The sequence below is a fragment of the Sciurus carolinensis genome, chromosome 1 (genome assembly GCF_902686445.1).
Source record: "Sciurus carolinensis chromosome 1, mSciCar1.2, whole genome shotgun sequence".
Lineage (NCBI taxonomy): Eukaryota > Metazoa > Chordata > Mammalia > Rodentia > Sciuridae > Sciurus > Sciurus carolinensis.
Window position 1 is genome coordinate 49,233,210 of NC_062213.1, and position 21,664 is coordinate 49,254,873.

A 21,664-nucleotide genomic window follows, 5' to 3' on the forward strand; every position below is an offset into this window, starting at 1 on the left:
AATCTTCTTCGCCTTCTTAAAGTTTAGCTCTTATTGGAAAAATTTTACTTTACAGATTAATATTAATTATTAATATTAAAATAATTTGAGAGATACCTCAAAATAGTGAAATGAATGTAGGTTAGATACTAAATTTATAATAGAATAAAGGTTATTAATAAATGGGAAAAGGATTTTAGTTCATTTGCTTCCTACTTGAAAAGCTTTTTGTAAGATAGAGCAAAATATATAAATATACTCATTATTTGTTTTATTTAAATTACTATGATTTTTATAGGCTTTAAAAATATTGAAGGTAGGATACCAAATAATTTCCATGTGTATGATCTTATGTAAGATATCATGAATTATAGATGTTATATAAATAAATTACTGCATATTTGTATAATTACATAATTCCAGAGTCATAACATTTATCAATACATTCATTCTAGATTTATAACCCTACTTAATGCTTCCTATCAGCCTACAGTGACAATATGACTGTGAGACAGTTGATTCCATTTTCAATAACTTTAATGTCTGTTTCCTTTAGATTTTTGTACCAGTCCTGGCCTAACCCTCTTTAAGTCATTCAAAATTTATTTTCAACACATACTATATCACATGTGTTAGGCAATAAAGACAATAAAGAAGACCACAGGCTTCTTATGGCACTTACATTCTTACTTAATGACCTTGATGATTTTTACATTGAGAAATGCTACAAAAAAGTTGCTACAAAAGCAAGGTTCTGATGGACAGAGATCCATGGGAGATAAAGATAGGATGGGAAGTAGTAGAAGTTGGGGAAGGACTCACTTGTGAATGGCAAACCTGAGGGGGACCTGAAGAGGGACAGGCTTTAACCATATGAAACTATATGAAGACCAATGTGTTGTAGACGGATGAAGTAGTTGTGCAAAGGACATGAAAAATAGGACATTCAAAAACAGAAGAAAGCATTGTGGTTAGAGCATAGGAATTAAGTGGTCAAAAGAGGTCAATCAGGTCAGTAGAGACCCAATGGTAAGCATCTTAGAGGTCATGGTGAAGAGTTTGTACTGGTTACAATGGAAAGGCAGTATAGGGTTTTCAGGAGCACAATGATTAGATTTCCTGTGTATTCATAAAGGTCATTCTCGCTGCTGTGAAGAATGTGCTTCTAGAGTGGAAGCAAGAAGGGTACTTGGGACAATGTTGATCAAGGAGACTGGACGGTAGCAGTGGATATGAAGCAGAGTGGATGGGTGCAGGATACCTTTTTAATGTAATCGTAACAAGTTGTTCTTATGACCTAGGTTTCAGGGGAGAGGAAAAAAAACAATTTCTTCACCTAAGTAACTGAGTCAATAGTGCCAGTCCTGGAGATAAAGGAGACAGGGGAACAAATATTGGGGGAAGAGGATGAAGAGATTGAAATGTCCATATTCGATCCAAAGCCTCTACTTGCACACCAAATGAGAGGAGTCAAGTAGGCAGTTGGATAATTGAGTTTGCCTCTGAATGGAAAGGTCAGTGGGAGGCACAGATTTGGAAGTACTTGACATATAAAAGGTATAGAAAGCAGAGGTCCACATGAAATCTTTTAAGAAGGGAAATAATCAAGAGTAGAGGAAATGATGGTTCTTTAAATAGATCTGTAAATGCAGATTAAAATATCTACTCTTTCACTACTTCACATATAGCAGGGACCTCAGTCCCTCAGATTCCTGCTTGCCCTTTTCATAATAGACTATAATTTGGTACTTGGATACATTTTGGTCTTCATAGCATTTAGCTCTAAAATGCTATCTTTCTAAATCACTTTTTAGCATCTTCTCACAAATAAATTCCAAGATTCTAGTGCGATACGTCATTCAAAGTTCAACAGTTGAGAATTGTAAGATCATATTTAAAAAAAGACAAAATTTTGTTTCACCTTGGAATTTTTAAATTTACCAGTAATAGTCAAATAGAAAGATACTTTTATTTCTTCCAGCTTAAATTGTGTGTTTATAAATTAATTACTTTATGTATAGTTAAATGACTCAACAATATAGTAAAAAATGTTTTATTGCATTTTAAGTGTTTCTGAAAAGTATGATTATTTGGGTATTAAAAAAGAAGTGTTCTATTATTTTGTGGTCATAAATCTTGAATCTGGGCAGAGAATCACAACCATGTCGAATTAAAAAAAAAAAAAATGAAAGCCATTATGTGAAATGCCCTTGGGTCCATTTGCATTCAGTTTGGAATTAAGTATCCAGCAACATCTAATTCAATTGTTGCACTACAGAAATTTCTGTTACCATTTTTTTTTTAGCATACAAAGGATTTTAAAAATTTATATCACATGAACAACTCTAGTGTCTTATGAATGTGATTCACCATCAAGTCTAAAATCTGATTAATGAGTCTTATTTCTGATCATAATTGTGTTAAAACATTAAGAATGTTTCTCACAAAGAAACATCTAATTAAATTCAAAATTCTACAGTAGATCTCAGTGGCTCGGGAGGCTGAGGCAGGAAGATCACAAGTTCAAAATTAACCTTAGCAACTTAGTGAGGTCCTAAGCAACTTAGCAAGACTATCTCACAATTTAAAAAAAAAAAAAAAATTGAATTTAAGTGCTGGGAATGTGACTGAGTGGTTAAGTGCCCCTGGGTTCAATTCCCAGTTTAAAAAAATAATAATAATTCTATAGTAGAGATGACTGATGAATCAGAATGAAAAATCCTTTCTCATTTATTGTCCTTCTGCACAAAATTCCAAATTTTCTACACCATAATATCTAAATTTTAAATTCCCCAAATAGTTTATTTAAGGGGTTCTGATCTGCATATGGTATTTACTTCTTAACCAATCCATAAACTTATTTTTTCTGGGAGGAAAATATCAGCAGGTTGAGCTTTCTTTGTTAAAGTTGGAAAATGTTCAAATATGTAAAAATTAAAATCCAAACCTCTATTTAACAAGCCCCAGTACCTTTAATAAAACAATCCTGAAAATAGTTAAACATTTCTAATCACATTCCAATCTACTGGATATTCACAAAACTGGCACACAGCAGGCAACCTGAGAATTCAAGCCTACACTGAGATTCCCAGATTGCAAAGTGAGCCCCTATTCTAATTTTACATTATCTGCTGGGAGAGAGAGAATTCCTTTATTTTGCAAATTCATATCAGAATTATGTGACTATAAAAGACTCAATAAAATTCACATTCCATTGATATTTTCTTGAAATGTAAATTCTATCAATCTTATGTGTCTGGGATATAATGAAGAGGCTCAGAAAAGTATCAGTGGATGAAAGGATCTATGAGAGAATACAAAAAGGAAGGAAGGAAAATTATACCTAAACAATTTTACCTCAACAATAAGAGTGACAAGTAAATATATTACCAGGATGCTATGCCAAGGAAGTTACTAGCAGCAACAAGGGGAAAACCACACTGAACTATGAATCAAAGAGGGCTCATCTGAATTTCAACTCTTCCACAACACAGCAGAGCAAAGGCTATAATAAGTCACTTATCTTTGAATAAAACGATTCCTATGGTGTGACACTGATTGAACGACCATATATACTATAGCTGTAGTTAGGACATTTCTATAGAGAACATTATAGTATAAACTAGTATAGTTCAGGAAGTTAAGTGAAATCAAATAATATAATGCATTATATAAATTTGCTTTATGGGCACAAAAAACAACATAAAATATAGATATTATTACATAAAGAATAATATGACTACTTCTCAGAAACTGTTTTCTAAGTATGTAGTAATGTTACTATGTGATTGCATCAGACCCAGGATTTTAAATTATTCCAAACTTCTACCATTTCAAACTGACTTTAACTTACATTTTCTGTTATTTAATGGTGCCATTTATTGTAAAGTATATCATTATTTAATCTATCATTGAAGGGAAACCCTGTCAAGTACATTTTGACTTTGTAATACAAGGTACATTCTGATCTCTAGAGATGTAAAATGTGAGGGGGAAAGTGTTTCCTGGTCTCCAAGAAATCAAGTAGTTCATTATTTTCTCGGGAGAAGCTTTCTTCGGTTTCTTTAGTTAAGTGAAGGAAGCTGTTAACATATATGAACAGTCGTAAATTCCATTGAAGTATTAACTAAAGAGAAGAGAACTTTAGATTATAACCCTAGTCTCAAACATATTGACCACTATGTAGTCATCACAGAATGTTCTACAGGAAAGGAATATTCACAAATAATTCAAAGGAAGATATTTTCTTGAACAAACTATGAAAGAAACTATATTCCAGGACTGGTAGCTTGACATACGGATGATTTTACTTCATTATACAAGAAAGCACCCATCACCTCAGTGATTATTAGTTCAGCTCAGTGCTTCTCCTGCTCCCCTGGTCAGATCTGCTCTAGTTTGAATGTGATGGGAACCTGTTACAAATAGCTGCCAGAGACTGTTTCCCTTTGTAGATTAAAAACGGGAATACTTCTTGAAGCAATGTTTTCCTCCTTTCCATGTGAACACTGAAGAGGAAGGAAGTACTAATATTACAAATGTTACCTGAGTGAGTGAGATTTGTAGGTATTTATAACAAAACTTCCTGCACAAAATCCCACAGCTCTGTTGAACATAAAGGATTCACCATGAGACCTAGCACAGAAGAATATCCAGAGTAGATATTTTTTCTAATTTCAGAGAAAATGACTAATCCAGGAAGAATTAAATGTGTCATTTCCCAAACCTGCATTGATAAAACACTAGCTTTTGTAGATAGTCATAGATGTTTGTTTGGGGGAAAGAGACATATCAAATAAATTGGGGAAATATATTTGGTGGTGTCAAATAAATAACGGACATTATACTCATGGAGAAAAAGTAAAGACTTTTTAAATCAGACAAACATGTTTATACATCTCTGTGTCATCTGTTGCCCAAGAATCCTCATTCAAATAGGGACAATGAGGACTATATCATGGGTTTTTGTGAATAAAAAAGATAATCCACATAGCATTACCATCTTTGGATTTGGCATTATGCGTAAAATAGGCTATGTTACTCTGAATTCCAGTAGTTTTGCCTCATCATGACAATCTTTTTTAATGTTAAAGATATAAATTTGTTTTACTCTTCAAACATATAGACAATAATGAGTGATCCAAAGTAGGGATGTTCAGTTTCTTCCATAGAAGTCTGGGGGTTCTAGAAAAATGGCTGTAGGGCTGCCCTGTGAAAGAACAGGAACCAGATGGTTCTCACTCTAACTGAGCTTTGCTTTACTGTTTTACTATCTTGACTCCATTCAAGACCTGTCTGAAGTCTACACTCATATACACAGTTTCCTCATCTATAATCCCACTTTGATGTCTGAATTTAACATAGCTAACTCTCATGACTTCAGACCATCATGACGCACCTTCCCCTGCTTTCTTATGGCCACAGTGATCTTCCACATTATCAGGCCCAGAATTCTAAGGTCACATTCAATATCCTTCTTTTCCACATTTCAAATTCAATTCATTACTAAGTCCTTTGGTGTCTTTCTTCAAAATATATCTCAAATCTGTTGAATTCTCATCTCTATAACTGACTCCTCATTCCAAGCCTTATTGGAATGACTTCTTAACAAGCACCTCTGCTTCTGCTTTATCTCTTTTAGCCCCTTTTACATAAAGCAATCAGCATCATGTCTTGAAGCATCTCTACTCAAAATATATATTAATTTCCCATCTCCCTTAGAGGAAAACCAAAGCCTTTACATAGGATAAAGGCCTATCTCACCTTAGGTTCTGGTTCCTGCTCTGACCTTGTGTCTAGTCACCCTAGCCTTCTGGAAGGTACTCAAGTACTCCATGCCTGTACTTTCCACAGGAACTTCAGCTCCCCCACCTGCAGTGTTCTCCAAATAACAACTGTGTTGTTCCTCACTTTTCTCTGTTCTAATGTCAGCTTATCAAAAAGGACTTCTCTTTCTATAGCTATAAAATGACTTCTACATATTCCTAACTTTATCTTTTTTTATCTTCATAGCACTTACCATCTTCTACCATTGTATGCGTTTATGAATAAAATGGTTTATTGTCTATATACTCAGGTACCCTAAAATCTAAGATCAATGAGACCTGGGGCACATCTATTTTGTTCAAGGTTGTATTTCTTGAACAATTAGGATTCAGTGTGTGAGCACATATGTGAGCACAGGCACACGAATGGGTTTGTGATATCCTTATGAATTGCAAATATACTTAGGTAGAATAATTTATTTAGCATTTTTATGAATTTTAGCAGACTGAATAAATACTAATTTTAACATATGCAGGATATGCATAGTAATATATACATTTTTAACATATGCAGGATATGTATAATAATAAACACATTTTTAACATATGCAGGAGAGGAAATAGCATAAATACTTTATGCCCCCCGTCTCTTCAGATGTTCCATAAATCAGTTACAGGTATATAGGCAGCACTGTCAAGCATACAGCAATAATTTAATGAATGATAACTATAACTGTTTGTGTGTGTATGTATATATATATATTTTTTTTTTCTTTTTTCCCCTTTGTGTGTGTTGTGTTGTCCTTTTTAGGTATTGGAGATATAGTGAAGAAATGAAAACCATGGACCCTGGCTATCCCAAGCCAATCACAGTCTGGAAAGGGATCCCTGAATCTCCTCAGGGAGCCTTTGTGCACAAAGAAAATGGTATGCAACACATTCATTACATATTTTTTAAGTTTCCTAACTATTGTAGTAACACACTGTTCTTTTTCATTATGTTAGATCATTGGGAGGTGCCATACTTCAGCTATATAATATTTATATAAACTTTCCTTTTACATTAATATTTAGTATTATGCTCTAGACTTTTTTTTACTATCATTTATGAAGAATCATTAGAAAGATATGCAGTTAATATTTTAATAAGGGGGGTGTAGATACTTTTGAATTAAACTTACCTATATGTCTATTAACATTTCTGTAAAGATAATAATAACAAACATACATGGGATAGGAACTGGCCTTGGGAAGAAGATATTCAGGTAAACGGAAGCACAGAAGTATGCAATAAAAATGCATGTGGAATGTTACAATTTTTTACTTACTCCTTGGCTTAAAGTGTTAGCAAACAAGCAAGACCCTCACTCAGTACTGTCAGACCAGAGAGGTTATATAATGACTTCATAACAAGAAGCAAAGGTAAGCCCACATACATGATATTTGATAATCAGAAAATCCAGTACAGTGAAACACTGAAACATTGTCTCTAGTTCATTCTTCTACCATTATAGAAATCCATTGTCATAGGAATCCTCTCCCAAAGGTAAATTTCAAAAGTTCAGACTCAAAATTAAACCATAAATGTTTATGCCTTTCACATTGATGTAAAATGTGCCTACCTATTGACATTGATTCTGCCATCTTGGGCAATGAAATATGAGTATCTGATGCATTAAATGCCTTCTCTGTATCAGGAGCACTATATAATTTCATTATCTAATTTAATTGTCCTACACAAGTACCTCTTTACCTACACTAAGCACCTTCAAATTACTTATCCCTATGTGTAAAATTTGTAAGATATATACTTGTCTTGAAACTAGAACATTTAAACCCCAATAAATAGGATTTAATACACTGTCTCCAAAGAGGAAACATTAATATATTTTTTTTTACATTGCATTGTTAAAGTAATTGACAATCTGTTGTATGAGGTTGAATATTTCATTTGGTCATACTAGACAAATCAGGTTTCCTGAGATTGCAGCTTCCTGAGCAGTCCGTCTGGTTTTCGCTGTAACCATCTTACCAGTTTTCCTGTTTTCCTTCCTTTGTTTTTTGTCCCTTTGTCTTTTTTTCCTCTTTACTTTTAGTCTCCTAAAATAAATGCAGCAGTCCAAATGAGATTTGAATCATTCAGGATATGGTGGAATAATTTCTTAACACTGATTACCCAACAATGTTTGGGTTTTTTTGTTTGTTTTTTTTTTGTTTGTTTTTTTCCCAAAACAGCAGCATTGGTTTTTAACTGTAATGAAATCATAATCTTGGTAAAGAATCAAACCCTCCTTCAAATTATTGCTACGTTGTTATCAAATCACACTTCAAATACTCTATATTTTTTCTTTGTAAGTTCAGTTTTAAAAGAAACACAAGATTCCAGTTTTAACTATCACATTTAGCTTTACCATTTGTAGCCCCATGTTTGTCCTCTTAACATAGTTTTATCCCTTGGTTCTGTCAGTTTAGTGTATTGATTCTTCCCCTCAACACTCACTCTCTGTTAAAATACCACAAGTTTGATTCAAACAAATATTTCCACAGGAATCTGTTTATTCCTTAATGTTTGTCAAACACTTAACTGCCTACCAATAAATATGTAAGAACCAAAAATAGGGCACAGAGGGACTGCCATTGGAGAACATCCATTCGCCATAGTAATACAACTGTGATGAACTGTCATTACATTTTTAGGATGAAGCAATAGAAAAGTAACCAGTAAGATGTGGCAAAACATAAAAGAAAAAAATATCATTAAGTTATGCATTGCAACCTCACTGATTTCTTTCTGAAAATTTTAATTCTTGTCATATGCAGGAGTGTGACATCAGAGCTGTTTTCAATTCAGAAAAAAATATAATTAACTAAACATTTCCTCAACTAATTGACATTTCAGAAATGAAAAAAGTAAACCTAAATTATTGAGCAAGATGGATTTTATAGAATCAAGATTTGGCATATTTCTATTACCAAGATATCAGTCGGTTTCTTTTCAACTACTTACATTACTTAATGAACTCCTAGTGACTAGATTGCTTATGTCTAATAATTGCTTTCAGTAACTACAAATTCTACTCCTATATTGTAGTGTGTTACTATAAAATTTGGCTTTCAGAACTGATAAATCTGAAATGCCCAGTAGCTTGATAGTAATTAGCTTTGGCTAAAAATTGAAGATGAGGACACTTCCAGCTGTTAGTTTCCAGTTTATAAACATAAGAAGTACGTTCATCTATTTTGAAGGTCTGTTTAATTCTAAATCAGTGCCATTGTTCAACTGTGATCATCTAATGTGCTGTTATTTGGCAGGCCTTCAACATTTCTTCATCCAAGCTTGTTGAGTAATTACATTGGATTTCATTAGTGCGATCAAATACCAGCTCCCTGCAGAAAAATTTGAATCTACATACACCTGTTTTCACTTGGCAAGTTGCTCTGATTGCAGAACTGTCCTTCGAAACTAAAAGCCACAGCAGATATTCATGGCTTTGAACAGAAAGACTTCGAAAAGGAAGTGACCTGAAGTGATAGTCCATCCTTTCTGGAATTTTTTGTGCAATGTCAAAGTTCTTTATTTCAGGGGTGACATCTCATGCAACCTTTGATATTACACCAATAACATCATTCATTAAGTATTTGGACTTTATATGTATACCAAAATTCAAGTCCTGCTTTCACCACAATACATATGTGTGTATGTGTATATACATATATGTACATATGTATATTATATATGTATACATTTTTTAAATCTCCAAGTCTTAATATCTTTGAAAAGAATGAGTAGTAACTTATACTTGACAGATTGATTCCTAGGCTTAAAGGAGACAGCATATACTAAGCTTTTAACACTTGTATCTCCCATAATTACAGAATCCAAATATTTCATTTTTTCTTAGTTTTATCACAAAACAAGAATTAAGCCCAAGTAACCCAGCCACAAAGAAACTTAATATAAAGGATCTATGAACAAAAGAAAAGGCAAGATATGTGCCTTAAAAATATCAACAACAAAGTTTGGAGAATAATCCTAAATGCATATGTATAATTTATTTGTCAGAAGCTCACAAAGTGAGCAACCATAATGTTTTGGAACATGAATCATACATATTGCTGAGTTCTTTGAGCCTTCCACATACCACCTCCTCCCCCAGGAATTAGTTAATCAAGTTACTTGGAAGTATCAAAGTTATAAGTGTATATTTGTTTATCTCTAAAAGGATTCATAAGAGCTTTTAAATGCTTTATGAAATGTAATTAGTTGATACAAATTTAACATAAACTAAGTATATAAGTGAAACAATGGGGACAAAAGAAGGGAAAAAACAGATATGGCCTAGAGCCAGAAATGAGGTTAGTGCACAAAATACTGTAAATATCTATTTATTTGTTAAGATTTCTAGCAGGCAAAAGAAAAGACCTCCAGCCTTATGATTTATTATGATTTCTTGTTCAAATGACAAAAGGAAACCTGTTGTTTCGGAGGAGCACAATGATGCCTGATTCTAAGATGATAAGAAATTTCCCTGGAGGTGTAGAGGTGAAAAGCTTCTTTATAAAATGTATTGAACAGTGTCCTCAGTGGCAGCCTGAGGGTAAAACAGTGTTTCCATTTATAAGGCTGTTTCAGCATCTTTCAGTATAGGTTGATGTTATCACCCTGATGTGTGATTCTGTGCCAGCACACCATAAGCAAGCAAAAGGATAAAATTCTCTTTCTAGTACAGAGGAGGAGTAGATGCGACTTCCAGCTCTTCGTCCTCCAGCGTCCTCTGCAGATCTCCTCACCCTCTGCTGAGCTTTCCATGGGCATTAGAAGGCACAGTTCCTGGAGTACAACATTTGAACTGAGAATGCTTTCTTCTTATGAAAATTAAAGGATCTTAAAATACATCTTTTAAAAATTAGACTATTTCATTAACATTCATATATATATATATTTACACTTTCACCAGTAAGTGGTATCTGTCTCTGTGTTCCCCCCCCACCCGCAGGCTTTACATATTTCTACAAAGGAAAGGAGTATTGGAAATTCAACAACCAGATACTCAAGGTAGAACCTGGATATCCGAGATCCATCCTCAAGGATTTTATGGGCTGTGATGGACCAACAGACAGAGATAAAGAAGGACACAGCCCACCAGATGATGTAGACATTGTCATCAAACTGGACAACACAGCCAGCACTGTGAAAGCCATAGCTATTGTCATTCCCTGCATCTTGGCCTTATGCCTCCTTGTATTGGTTTACACTGTGTTCCAGTTCAAGAGGAAAGGAACACCCCGCCACATACTGTACTGTAAACGCTCTATGCAAGAGTGGGTGTGATGTAGGGTTCTTTTTTTCTTTCTTTCTTTTCCAGGAGTTTGTGGTAACTTGAGATTCAAGACAAGAGCTGTTATGCTGTTTCCTAGCTAGGAGCAGGCTTGTGGCAGCCTGATTCGGGGCTGACCTTCCAAACCCAGAGGGTTGCTGGTCCTGCACATGAGTGGAAATACACTCGTGGGGAAGCTTCCATGATGCACAGTATCTGCCGTTCTTCAGTCCTTTGTCTTTCTTTGTCATTCAGTTATAGGCCTTTCCTCTGCACGCTCAATGCCCAGTAAAATTTCAGGATTAACTAAAGAAGAGGAAAAAAGAAGAAAAGATTCTTCTTAAAGGTTTTAAATATTATTTTACTTCTGAAGTCTGAGCCCATTTTGGGGAGAGAAAAAAAAAAAAAAAGCAAAAGAGAAAACCCACAATTTTTGCTTTAAAGCAAAGGAAACAAATGTTTAAACAAAAAGTCCGCAATTGAACTTTCAGGAAAGTGTGAAGACCCAAAACAGCTTTGTCTCCAAAGAAGATAGCTCTGTGACTGCTATGGATAGTCTCCTGCGCATCTTTTTGTCAGGTGGGAGATCTGGATACACAGGCAGGACTTTAGACTGTCGGGACAGCCATTTTCCAACAAACAAGGGGCCAAAATATCTGCAATATAGTAACAGCCTTAATAATACATCCATTTTTCGTTTTATACAGCTGTTCTCAGCTATGTCCTCAATGTTTCATCACATTTATATTCATAACTACATTCAAAACAGGACCTTTGAATTGTTTTGAAGTGTTTCTAAACCCATTCTTGCCACCTGACCCCTATATCATTGTGATGATATCCCCAGGTTGTATTAGGCCATTGTCCCAGGCCTTCCATGGGTCTGTCAGGAATATTCATTACAAAGCAGAGCAAGAAGCAGTAGGTTTCTGAAGTAGATTATAGTGACAGTTATTTTGCAAGGATTTGTGATTCTAGTAATATATTGGTGTAACCCTTTGAGAACTATCAGACCAGCTTTCAGAGTCTTAGGCTTGTCAGTTGTTGCTATGTGGTAAATTGTCAAACTAGCCAATGATAAAAATAGTGACAAGTTCAAGAAGTTCCAGTTTTTAAAACATATCCCATAACCCCCATGTAATTCTAAAATGATTTACAGTACTACATGAATACACTTATAACAAATAGCAGTGATGTTACCTGCCAAAATTTTTCTGGCAAATAAAAAGGATATTTTGTTAACAGCATCTCGTAAGAGTGAAATTTTATTTGAACAACTGTTTATAGCAACCTAAGTCTTTTTTTTTTTTTTCTTAGAGACATATTGAATTCTTGTTTTAAAATCCATTGCATGAGAATTCAATTTGCCTTGGTATACATAGTTAGCATTGCCATTATAAAAATGAATTAAAATGATGACTCTGAGGTTGCATGAGTATCCTCCATTGCATTAACTATTGCATGTCAACCATAGTTCTCAAAGGGTTAGTATGGCTTCTGGCATTTTGCCATCCATTTGATCACTGACAGAGCCAAGAGACCACCAAAGCATTTCATTGTTGAGTGTAATTTGTCCTAAGAGCAGTATTGTCATTTTCATGTGACCTGCAGAGCAGGTTTGTATCAATATTTTTTTCCTAGAGAAAAGTCAGCAACTGACAGACCTCTTTATTGATTTTTAGGAGCTGCTTCTTGCAGTGAAAGGCTTTACAGCCACTGGGCTGTGAACTTATTAGAGATGGTCAGGAGGAATGCACCCCATGAGTCAGACATTGGCTTTGTGTGAAAGCCAGCTTTTGAGGGGATTAGCTTTTGAAACAATGAACAGCTTGCCTTGAACTTGATTATTGATCTGTTGACTGTCATTAACAACAACTTAAGCATTGTCTTCTGTGAAAATTTTCCTTGAAGAGTCCTGTTCTATGTCTTTGCCCTTTGACCTTTAACTTGCAAACTGGCACAAACTGAAGGGAATCTGGTGTTGCTTCTCCATGGGATTGTTAATTGTTCTCTAAAACCTCTTAAACAAAGAGCTGTTTCCTTAGAGTGCAGAGTGTCGATGGTGGATCTGTAGATGGACACTTTGTCTTTACATGCACACTCTAAAAATGCCCTATAGGTAGAAGTGGTTTTTAATTTCCTTTTAATATAATTTGAAGCCTAATTTCATCATTTTAGTATGAATTACAAAAAATATAGGAAAAAAAAAAAAACCTCAAATACTTGAATGGCCAGTGTGGCTTTTATATAAAGCAGGAATTTTATACTAGTAAAAATTTCTTACTCATTTGCTAATAATACACATTTCCAGATGATTTTTAATGAGTGTAGGTATACATTCTTATTTGGAAATGGATAGTTTGGCTGCCTTGAATTTATATTTATACTCAACATAGCATGAAAATTAGAATGCCTTTTGGTTAAACTACGTGTTTATGATTTGGTTGGGGAAAATATTTTCTAATCATGGGTGGCATGCTGAAAAGCCTTGCAGATTGGTATTTCTTATAATCTGAAAATATATACTGTAAGGCTAAGAGAAAAAGAACAGTTAGAAAAGAGGAATGGCTTTACAGCAAAACATTATGCAATGCAGACTATATTTTGACAAGATATCAAAGATGATGGATTTGAGGTCCCAGAAAGCAAGGAAAGAGGACCAGAATCAGCCCTGTAGCTTTACTTCAGTGCTTCCATTCTAGATGATGCTGATATTATAAAAAGAGTTAGTCACTGCTAAGCATGGAAGACTTTATACATAAGCTTGTTTGTACAGTATTTGCTTGTGGGAGGGTTTAATTCTTTCAGGACCTTGTTGTCAAGAAAAAATGACTGGAAACTATATTTTGCTAAAGATAGAAAATGAGGAACTTTGTCATTTTGGGACATGTGCAAATCATTCAGGAACTCCATCAACCTGCATTGAAAAAAAATTTTTTTTCTCTAAAATGAGAAAGAAACTGAATAAGCAATCTATTGCCTCTTTACTCATTCATCACAATATCCTGATTCATCCTGAGACTGTAAGTATATAAGGGCTAGAAAATAATCATAGCATTAAGAAAAGTCTATCATGCTTGAATTCTGGCAAATGTCAAGGATAAGACTTGAGACATATTTAATTGAATATGAGGAGGGGTTTATGTAATAAAAGAAGGTATGTGTGGCTGCTCTCTTGAGTAAGACATTGATCAGACTGTAAGAACACAAGAGATAAGAAAATAATAAGTACAGTATAATCACAAACACTGGGATTCCATCTTTTTTTTTTTTAATTGTATACCAGGCACTTTGTAAGGTCTCTGACTCTTCTTCAGTTAGACTTGGAAAAATACTAATTATAATAAAATAATAAAGTAGTGAGAGTTACTAAATGATCTACTATCAGAATAGTAATTCAAAAACCATGTGGGATAAATTTCCATGGGTCAACAACATAATGTATCTATCAGTCCAGTTCAGAAGAGACATTCAACCTAAGTAATAGTTTTCATCTCATCCCTAATAACATGAAAAGCTCAGTCCTACAGTTTCCTAAGTCAAATGAAAACCCATTTATGCTCACAAGTATTTTTCTGTTTTGTTATTTCTCATTACTTTTACCCATTCTAAACAGATGTAAACAAGATAATGTTCTTTATATAAAATGACTATATCATTTTAGTCAAATGTTATTGTTCTGTATATTTTTAACTGGACAGAATGAAGTATTAAAAGAGCTGAGCGGCTTATATTCTGTGAACCAGAAATTCTACATCACACTTGTTGAAAAGTTTGTAAATTTAACTCTTGACCCATTTTAGAACAAAGTATCTGCTGACATGGCAATCTTAGCCATTGAATACTGATGCTCTTTACAGTTGCAGGTGTTATGTAGCTTGCTTAGAGAACATTATGTATTACTAGCAAAGACAACTTCTGTTATCAATCAGAAAGCAAAGCTTTTCTGAGTCAAATATAATAAATTACTAAGTAATGATTACCACAAAATAATTACTAAGTAATAAAGGATACAGACTAGTTTACTGAAATAAGCAAATGTTCCTCTTATTACTCAAGTTTCCTGTAATCTTTTTAAATTTACACATAATTTAGCTTTTCATATGCTACATACTTATTTTCACTCCCTTTCTGTGTGTGATTAAAAACACAATGTGTTTGCTGGATGTGGTGGCACATGCCTGTAATCTCAGCAATTTGGGAGGCTGAAGCAGGAGGATTGCAGGTTTGAGGACAGTCTCAACAATTTTTAGTCCCTAAGCAACTTAGTGAGACACTGTCTCCAAATTAAAAGGGCTTGGGACATATGTAGCTCAGTGATAAAGCACTGTTGTATTTAATCCCCAGTATAAAAACAAAACAAAAAACCTAGACACACACAATGTGGTGGATAAGAACATTGCCCAAACTTTGCTGGTAGTTCCAATACATGGATAATGGCATGTATACTGGATCCTAAGAATGGGTGATGTAATACTTGCAAGTTCTCCATATTGTGTTGCTATCTCTAGTATGATATAAATACCCATACTTTGTGGATCTTACAGTAGAATAACCAGTGTATCCATACTGACTAAAGTCAATGTGCTGTCTAAAGAGGAATGAATGTTTTAATCAAATAGACTTGTTAAACAAGAGTCATGAAAAGAATCTTTGTTTAAAAAGTTTTCAGAGTTATTTCCAGAAGCTAATAAAGGCAGTGATTCACTGAGTCTTGAGTCTTTGAGATTGTAGTATGTCCTGGAACACAGCAAAAGTTTAGTTTTTGATGCTTTTAAGAACAATCTTAAAGTATCACAGATGTCAAATAAAATATGCCACCTGAACCAAAAATGTAAAATCAGATGACTTATTACAAATGCTGTAAATACAATGTCAGCCAATGTATGATATCACAGAAGGTGTCAAGTCAGCCATATTGGAGAGTCTAGCCTTTCCATTGGCTTTCATGCACCTTCATGAACTGATTTGTTGTGACCACGGGAAACACATGCTAGAACATATGTATCTAAATTACAGTTTCCATGTTGCCTGGAAAGGAAACATAGCTGCATCAGAAAAATTTAACAATTACATTTTAAAAATTAGAACTTTATATAAAAAAGAACTAGCAATCAGAGATAGTACTGCACCATAAGTGTGAAAGCTAAAATTACATTTAATTAAATACAATGGACATGGAAGAAGAAAAGAGTCTTTTGTAAAATATAAAGACATACTATAGCACTTGATAAAACAACCAGAAATTTCACTTTAGCAAGTATAAAAATAGTAGAGAAAATTGCAACTTCAAAGCTCTTTCCAGTAGTGAAGAGTATGTGATACGTCAATGTATATATTTAGCCAGTGGTCATTAGATGTTACCTGCATAAACACATCTGATACTCATTCATTGCTTTCTAGCCCAAAAAATTCAGAAATAGGTGTTCAGTAACCTCCTTTGGAAAGATATATAATGTTAGAATCCCCTGAGAAAAGCCATTTCCCTAGGATAGAAATTTACCTCAATAATCATAGAACACAGAACACTTGGCATAGTAGCAAAAGAGTTGCCTTAGTGTTGCAGTCTCATCTAATTGCAATCTTCGTCTTCAATGTACTGCTCAAATCATTTTTTTTATTTTTCCCCCCATTGGTATAATTTTGAAGTGATTCTGAAATATTTCAGGTCAGATTAATAACATCCAATTACGAATATCTTTTTCAATATACATCTACTTTGAAATTTAAACCAATAGTATAGAAAGCCTAAGAATGAACACTAATTTGACACACTTACAGAAATGGAGGGGAAAACACATGATATCTTGCTTCAGAGCAAGGTATCATCAACCCTTATTCACTTCCAAAAACTGAAGGAGAGAATCGTGATCAAGAGTAAAATCATAAAAGTTGTTGATCTAAAGAGATATCTCTTGACTATTGTATTCACTTGTCTTCGTAAAATCCCTGACAAATTTCTGGTAGAACATAGAAGTAACAGCCTTCAATTTTTTAACATAATTGTGAGCTTTTAATGGGACATGACATGCATCATTTTTTAGAACAACGTTAATTCTTTATACTAAGTAAGAATAATACTTTTTAAGGAAAATGAGGACAAAACCTGTAACTGACCAGTGCTTAATAAGTATAGAAATTATATGTAAAAGAAATTTATAATAGAGGTTTTTGAGGATTCTATGCCTTTTCAATTTAAAGAGCAGTGTGTCTTAGAATTTTTCTTATACTAACAGGGCTAAGGTTAATATTCAAATTTGTACTCAACGTGTCCTTACATTAAAGGGCACATTGGACAGTGTAGGAAGACATAAACTAGAATGTTGTGCTGATTCACATAACTTTGCCATGTGCTCTGCTATAGAGCTGGATTTATATGCCCTTAAGAAGGGAGAAAAAAATCAGTTAAATATAAATATGAAAATATGATAATTCTATCATGTTAGGCCCCTTAGCTTCAGAGCAAGATACCATTAACCTTTACTTCACTTCCAAAAATTGAAGGAGAGAATCGTGATCAAGAAGAAAATGATAAACTTTTTGACTTAGATGTTTCTTGACTATTTTATTCACTTGTTTTTATTCATGAAAATTCACCCATTGTCACAACAACATTTCTGTAGCATTTGATCTGTAGCTAGATCAGATCCCTGGCACAATATTTTTTCGCAAGCCTTTTCATACATGCCTCATATATGATGACGCTTTGGTGAGATGTGACTGCATGCTAGGATGCTTTTTCCTAGGATAGGATATGGTGCTGCTTGTACTTGCCACATTTTATATGAATGTATGTTGCTACATAGGCCTGTCTTGCCAAGATGTGAATGGAGGTAGACTGTGTGAGCTGTCTATTAAAGTCTCTAGGATGCATGTTGTGTTTGCCATCATGTGATGCCAGTTCTACATTGTTCCCTCTCTAGATATCGACAACTCGGTTTTTAAAGATGAAACATATTTTGCTTGAATTAATGATTTCAGTAGTAATACAAGGGTTATTCTTATCTCAATGTCTTTTTTTTTTCTTTTTTCTATCACTGAACTAACTTTGCAAGGCCACATTATTGCCTGTCTTCTCCCCATTCTTTAGTATATGCCACCGCCTAGGCAAAATTATGTTTTGTATTCTTTTGATTATTTACTCCTTTGCATCTGATATGGACTCCATTATTCCTGTGTTCATAAATACAAAAGTTCACAATCTTTGTTACTTCTAAAAACAAGGGTGAGTGTATGCCTATTTTTTTTCCTCCTTCAATTCTGAGATTACTATTTGTTTGCTTTCTGTTTTTCATCACCAAAATAAGCTATTTGGGAAGGATACTTTATATTGTGTTGTCTTATCAGTCTCTGCCTATATTTGCATTCCTTTTAATCTCCACCCTGTCCTCCATCTTTTTTTTTTTTCTGTTGTTACAGATTTTAATTTTTTCCTTCCTCCTTGAAAACCAGAATTGAATAGCATTCTACATCAAAGGAGGTGCCCAGGAAATATGTCTTTTTTTCTTCAGTATTCTTCTTCACACATTTCATGCAAAGATTTAGTCCCTGTCATTTCACATACCCCCAATCTCTGTCATTGGCTTCTAACTTTTGTAGAGTTATTCCCCTGAGAAAAGTGAAATGCTGACTTAATGGCTGTTGTCTGTTGATAAGACAGCTAAGGAAATTTGTTTCTGCAGAATGTATCATAAATAATTATACAGTAAAGTGAATACCATAATATAGTGTTCTGTTTAAGGTACATCATGGGGACATGAATGCCTGAAGCCTTGATTCTTTGGTCTATTTCCTTTTATATACATACATATATTAGAAATAGATAGAATAAAAGAATTAGGGGTATTATAGCAGCAGCTCTTTGCTGCATTGGTTTTGACTGCATCAGCATTTCTATTGTGAACCTCTATTTTCAGGGGTTTTAGAGACTTGGCCATAAAATTTTGCTTCAAGCTTAAAAGTCTTGAAAGATTTTTTTTTTTTTTAGGTATCTAATTTTAACAAATATATCTTGTTTTTTATATTATAAGAGGGAAAAAAAGGAGTTTACTAGTTCAATTTTGCGCTGAGATAACTTTTAATAAACTTAATTTTCTAACAAAAATAAAATCTAATTAGTTCCTAGTTTGTTGATGGTTTTTTAAGAGAGTCAAATATTATGGTCATTGAGCAATTTGCCTGCTTCATCAGTGTAGAAACATATCTTCAAAATGTTTTAAATCTTATGTACCTGTATTAACATTATCTTGATTCCAGTAGTGAATCAGTATGATAATGAATGCAGGTATATAACATCCATATAAGCTATCTGGTAGTACAGATTTGAAAATATATAGTGTATATGAGATACATATATATGTATATATATGTACACACATATATATACATATATATGTATATATATTTACTAGATAGATTAAGGGGGGAAAGCTCCCATGAACCTAGTTTGTCAAATAAATATCATATATTTTTTAAAAATTGCATAGTCATTTATCTTTCAGAGTCCAAATGAGATGCAAGCAATTGCAAAGGTAAAAGAAAAGTTGTCTCTTGAGGGAACAATACACATTTTATATGGAAATAATTTTCCTTTCTATGTTGTGTTTATGGGAAATTAAAAGAATAAAAATTAACAGACTTTATTTAAATATAACATTAAACTGTGAAGCAGGGAGAAACACCAGGAAATTGGAAATTTAGGCCATTATCTTGTGGTTGTCTGAAAATGCTTTGCCTTTAACATAATTCCCCCTCATGTTTTCAGTTATGGAAAGAGTATTGAACTCTTGCCTTTAAGTTTCTGGATTACTCACATTACACTATACCATATTTTGTTAAGTTTTTGATAATATGTAATCTTATGTGTACAAGGAATGAAATAAATAACACATTAATTTGCCAAGTGAGTTTTAAGGTTTGCAGGTTGTGTTTTTTGCCCACACAGGATTCTATACATTAATACCATCTTAAATCTGGCATATATATTTTTTTTTCTGGATAGCTTCTACCGACAAACACAAAGCTTGTTTGTGTGCAAATATAAGGCTAATAAATGGTGCTAAAGTGTATTATGACTGTCAGATATAATCAGGCAAAATTTTGTGGTGCTTAAATTAATTTTTTCATTGATTTATTGATCAGTGCATTGAACAGTGTTTATTCACCAGTTGTCTTTTATTAGTAAATCAAGGCCTCATAGCACATTGTTAAATAAAATGGTTGACTAGTCTATGTAACAGCTCACCAAGCTATTATCTCCTTAATTCCTTATACTGTTGCGTCATTAAAGGTCAAGGGGTCATGCTATTAATCTCATTGCTATAGACCATTAACATGACTGAACATTTTCACAAAGTACTTATGTTTACAATGCTATAACCCTTTGACTGCTGCGGCAACCTTTAACCACACAAATTTCACAAGCTAGAATCATCAGCATGGTTCTTGCCATGGCAATCAAAGAGTTAAGGGCTGTGCAGTGATTTGTTTTGTATTTATTAATTTATATTTATTTCATTTCCATTCAAAGTGGGGACTAGGGGTGGGGCAGTTTTTGTCTGCTGTAAGTGTCTTAACCTAGGGAAGGGTTAAATGGCTTTTTATACTATTGCATCTTCTGTATTTACCATCAATTCATTGTGTTGTAATTAAAAAAAAAAAAACCTGTCAATAAATAAGAGAACAGAAAAATGGTTCATAGATATTGTGGTTTTACTCAATGAATGATATACTCACAGTTATGACCAGTATGTAGGCTATGATCTAGGGCAGACTTTACTATCTACATCTTTCTAGAGTAATTGAGGGCAGCATCTCCTCTTGCCTGAATTAGCAAGTATATTAAACTGCCCTTGTGAACCGGAGAACCATATGAGTCCCTAGATGAATATAATGGTGATCAAAGACATAAGCAGAAAACATCACTGCATCAAATATACTTCAGCAAGTGCTGATGAGCATAGGACATGTTAAGATTTCCAGGAACCCTCAAAAAGGGTAAAAGATGACTTTCATATAGATAAGTTTAATCTATTATGTAAAGGCATACATCCTAACTGTTTAGATAAAATTAATCAAGGGAATTAGTTTTTAATATCAAGTCATTGGCACAATCCCATTTAAGTACTTTCCCCTTCTTTGATTTTGTTTTTGTTTTCCTGCTAAAGATGAAACCCAGGGCCTTGCACATGCCCAGCAAAGACTCTCCCATTTAGCTACATCCTAGCCCTTTTTCCCTTTTAATAGTAGGATTGTAGTAGAGGGAGGCCATCAATAGAGAACTGACCCATAGAAAGAAAACAAAAGTGAGGATAAACATTTTCATATTTAAGATTTTAATAAATGGTCTTGAACACAGAACCTACTGGAAAGTATTTTTGAGAATGGCAGGTAGTTGCATATAGTCAAAATGCTAGACCAAGAGCTTTCTGAAACTCGGATGCAACATGTGTCCATAGTTTAAAAGGTCATCTGAATTTCAGAAAGGAATTAGGAATTCAGTGTGAGAATAAAGTTAAAAGATGTTCTCCCATCAAGGTGTATCTGTACACCTAGAAATTAACCTTATAAATTTTAATCCATATGCAAAAGAGAAGTTCTGAA

The 21,664-nt window shown here is 33.8% G+C and overlaps 1 protein-coding gene across 1 annotated transcript in view; it reads left to right on the plus strand.

The window, feature by feature from the left end:
* The window catches only part of Mmp16 (matrix metallopeptidase 16), a 271,651-nt gene extending 250,955 nt beyond the window's left edge, over positions 1-20,696 (plus strand). The window contains exons 9-10 of the mRNA XM_047520914.1: positions 6,556-6,671; positions 10,742-20,696. Of these exons, the coding sequence (XP_047376870.1) occupies positions 6,556-6,671; positions 10,742-11,076 (451 nt within the window). The 3' untranslated portion in view covers positions 11,077-20,696. The remainder of the gene's footprint in view (positions 1-6,555; positions 6,672-10,741) is intronic.
* Positions 20,697-21,664: the final 968 nt, after the last annotated feature.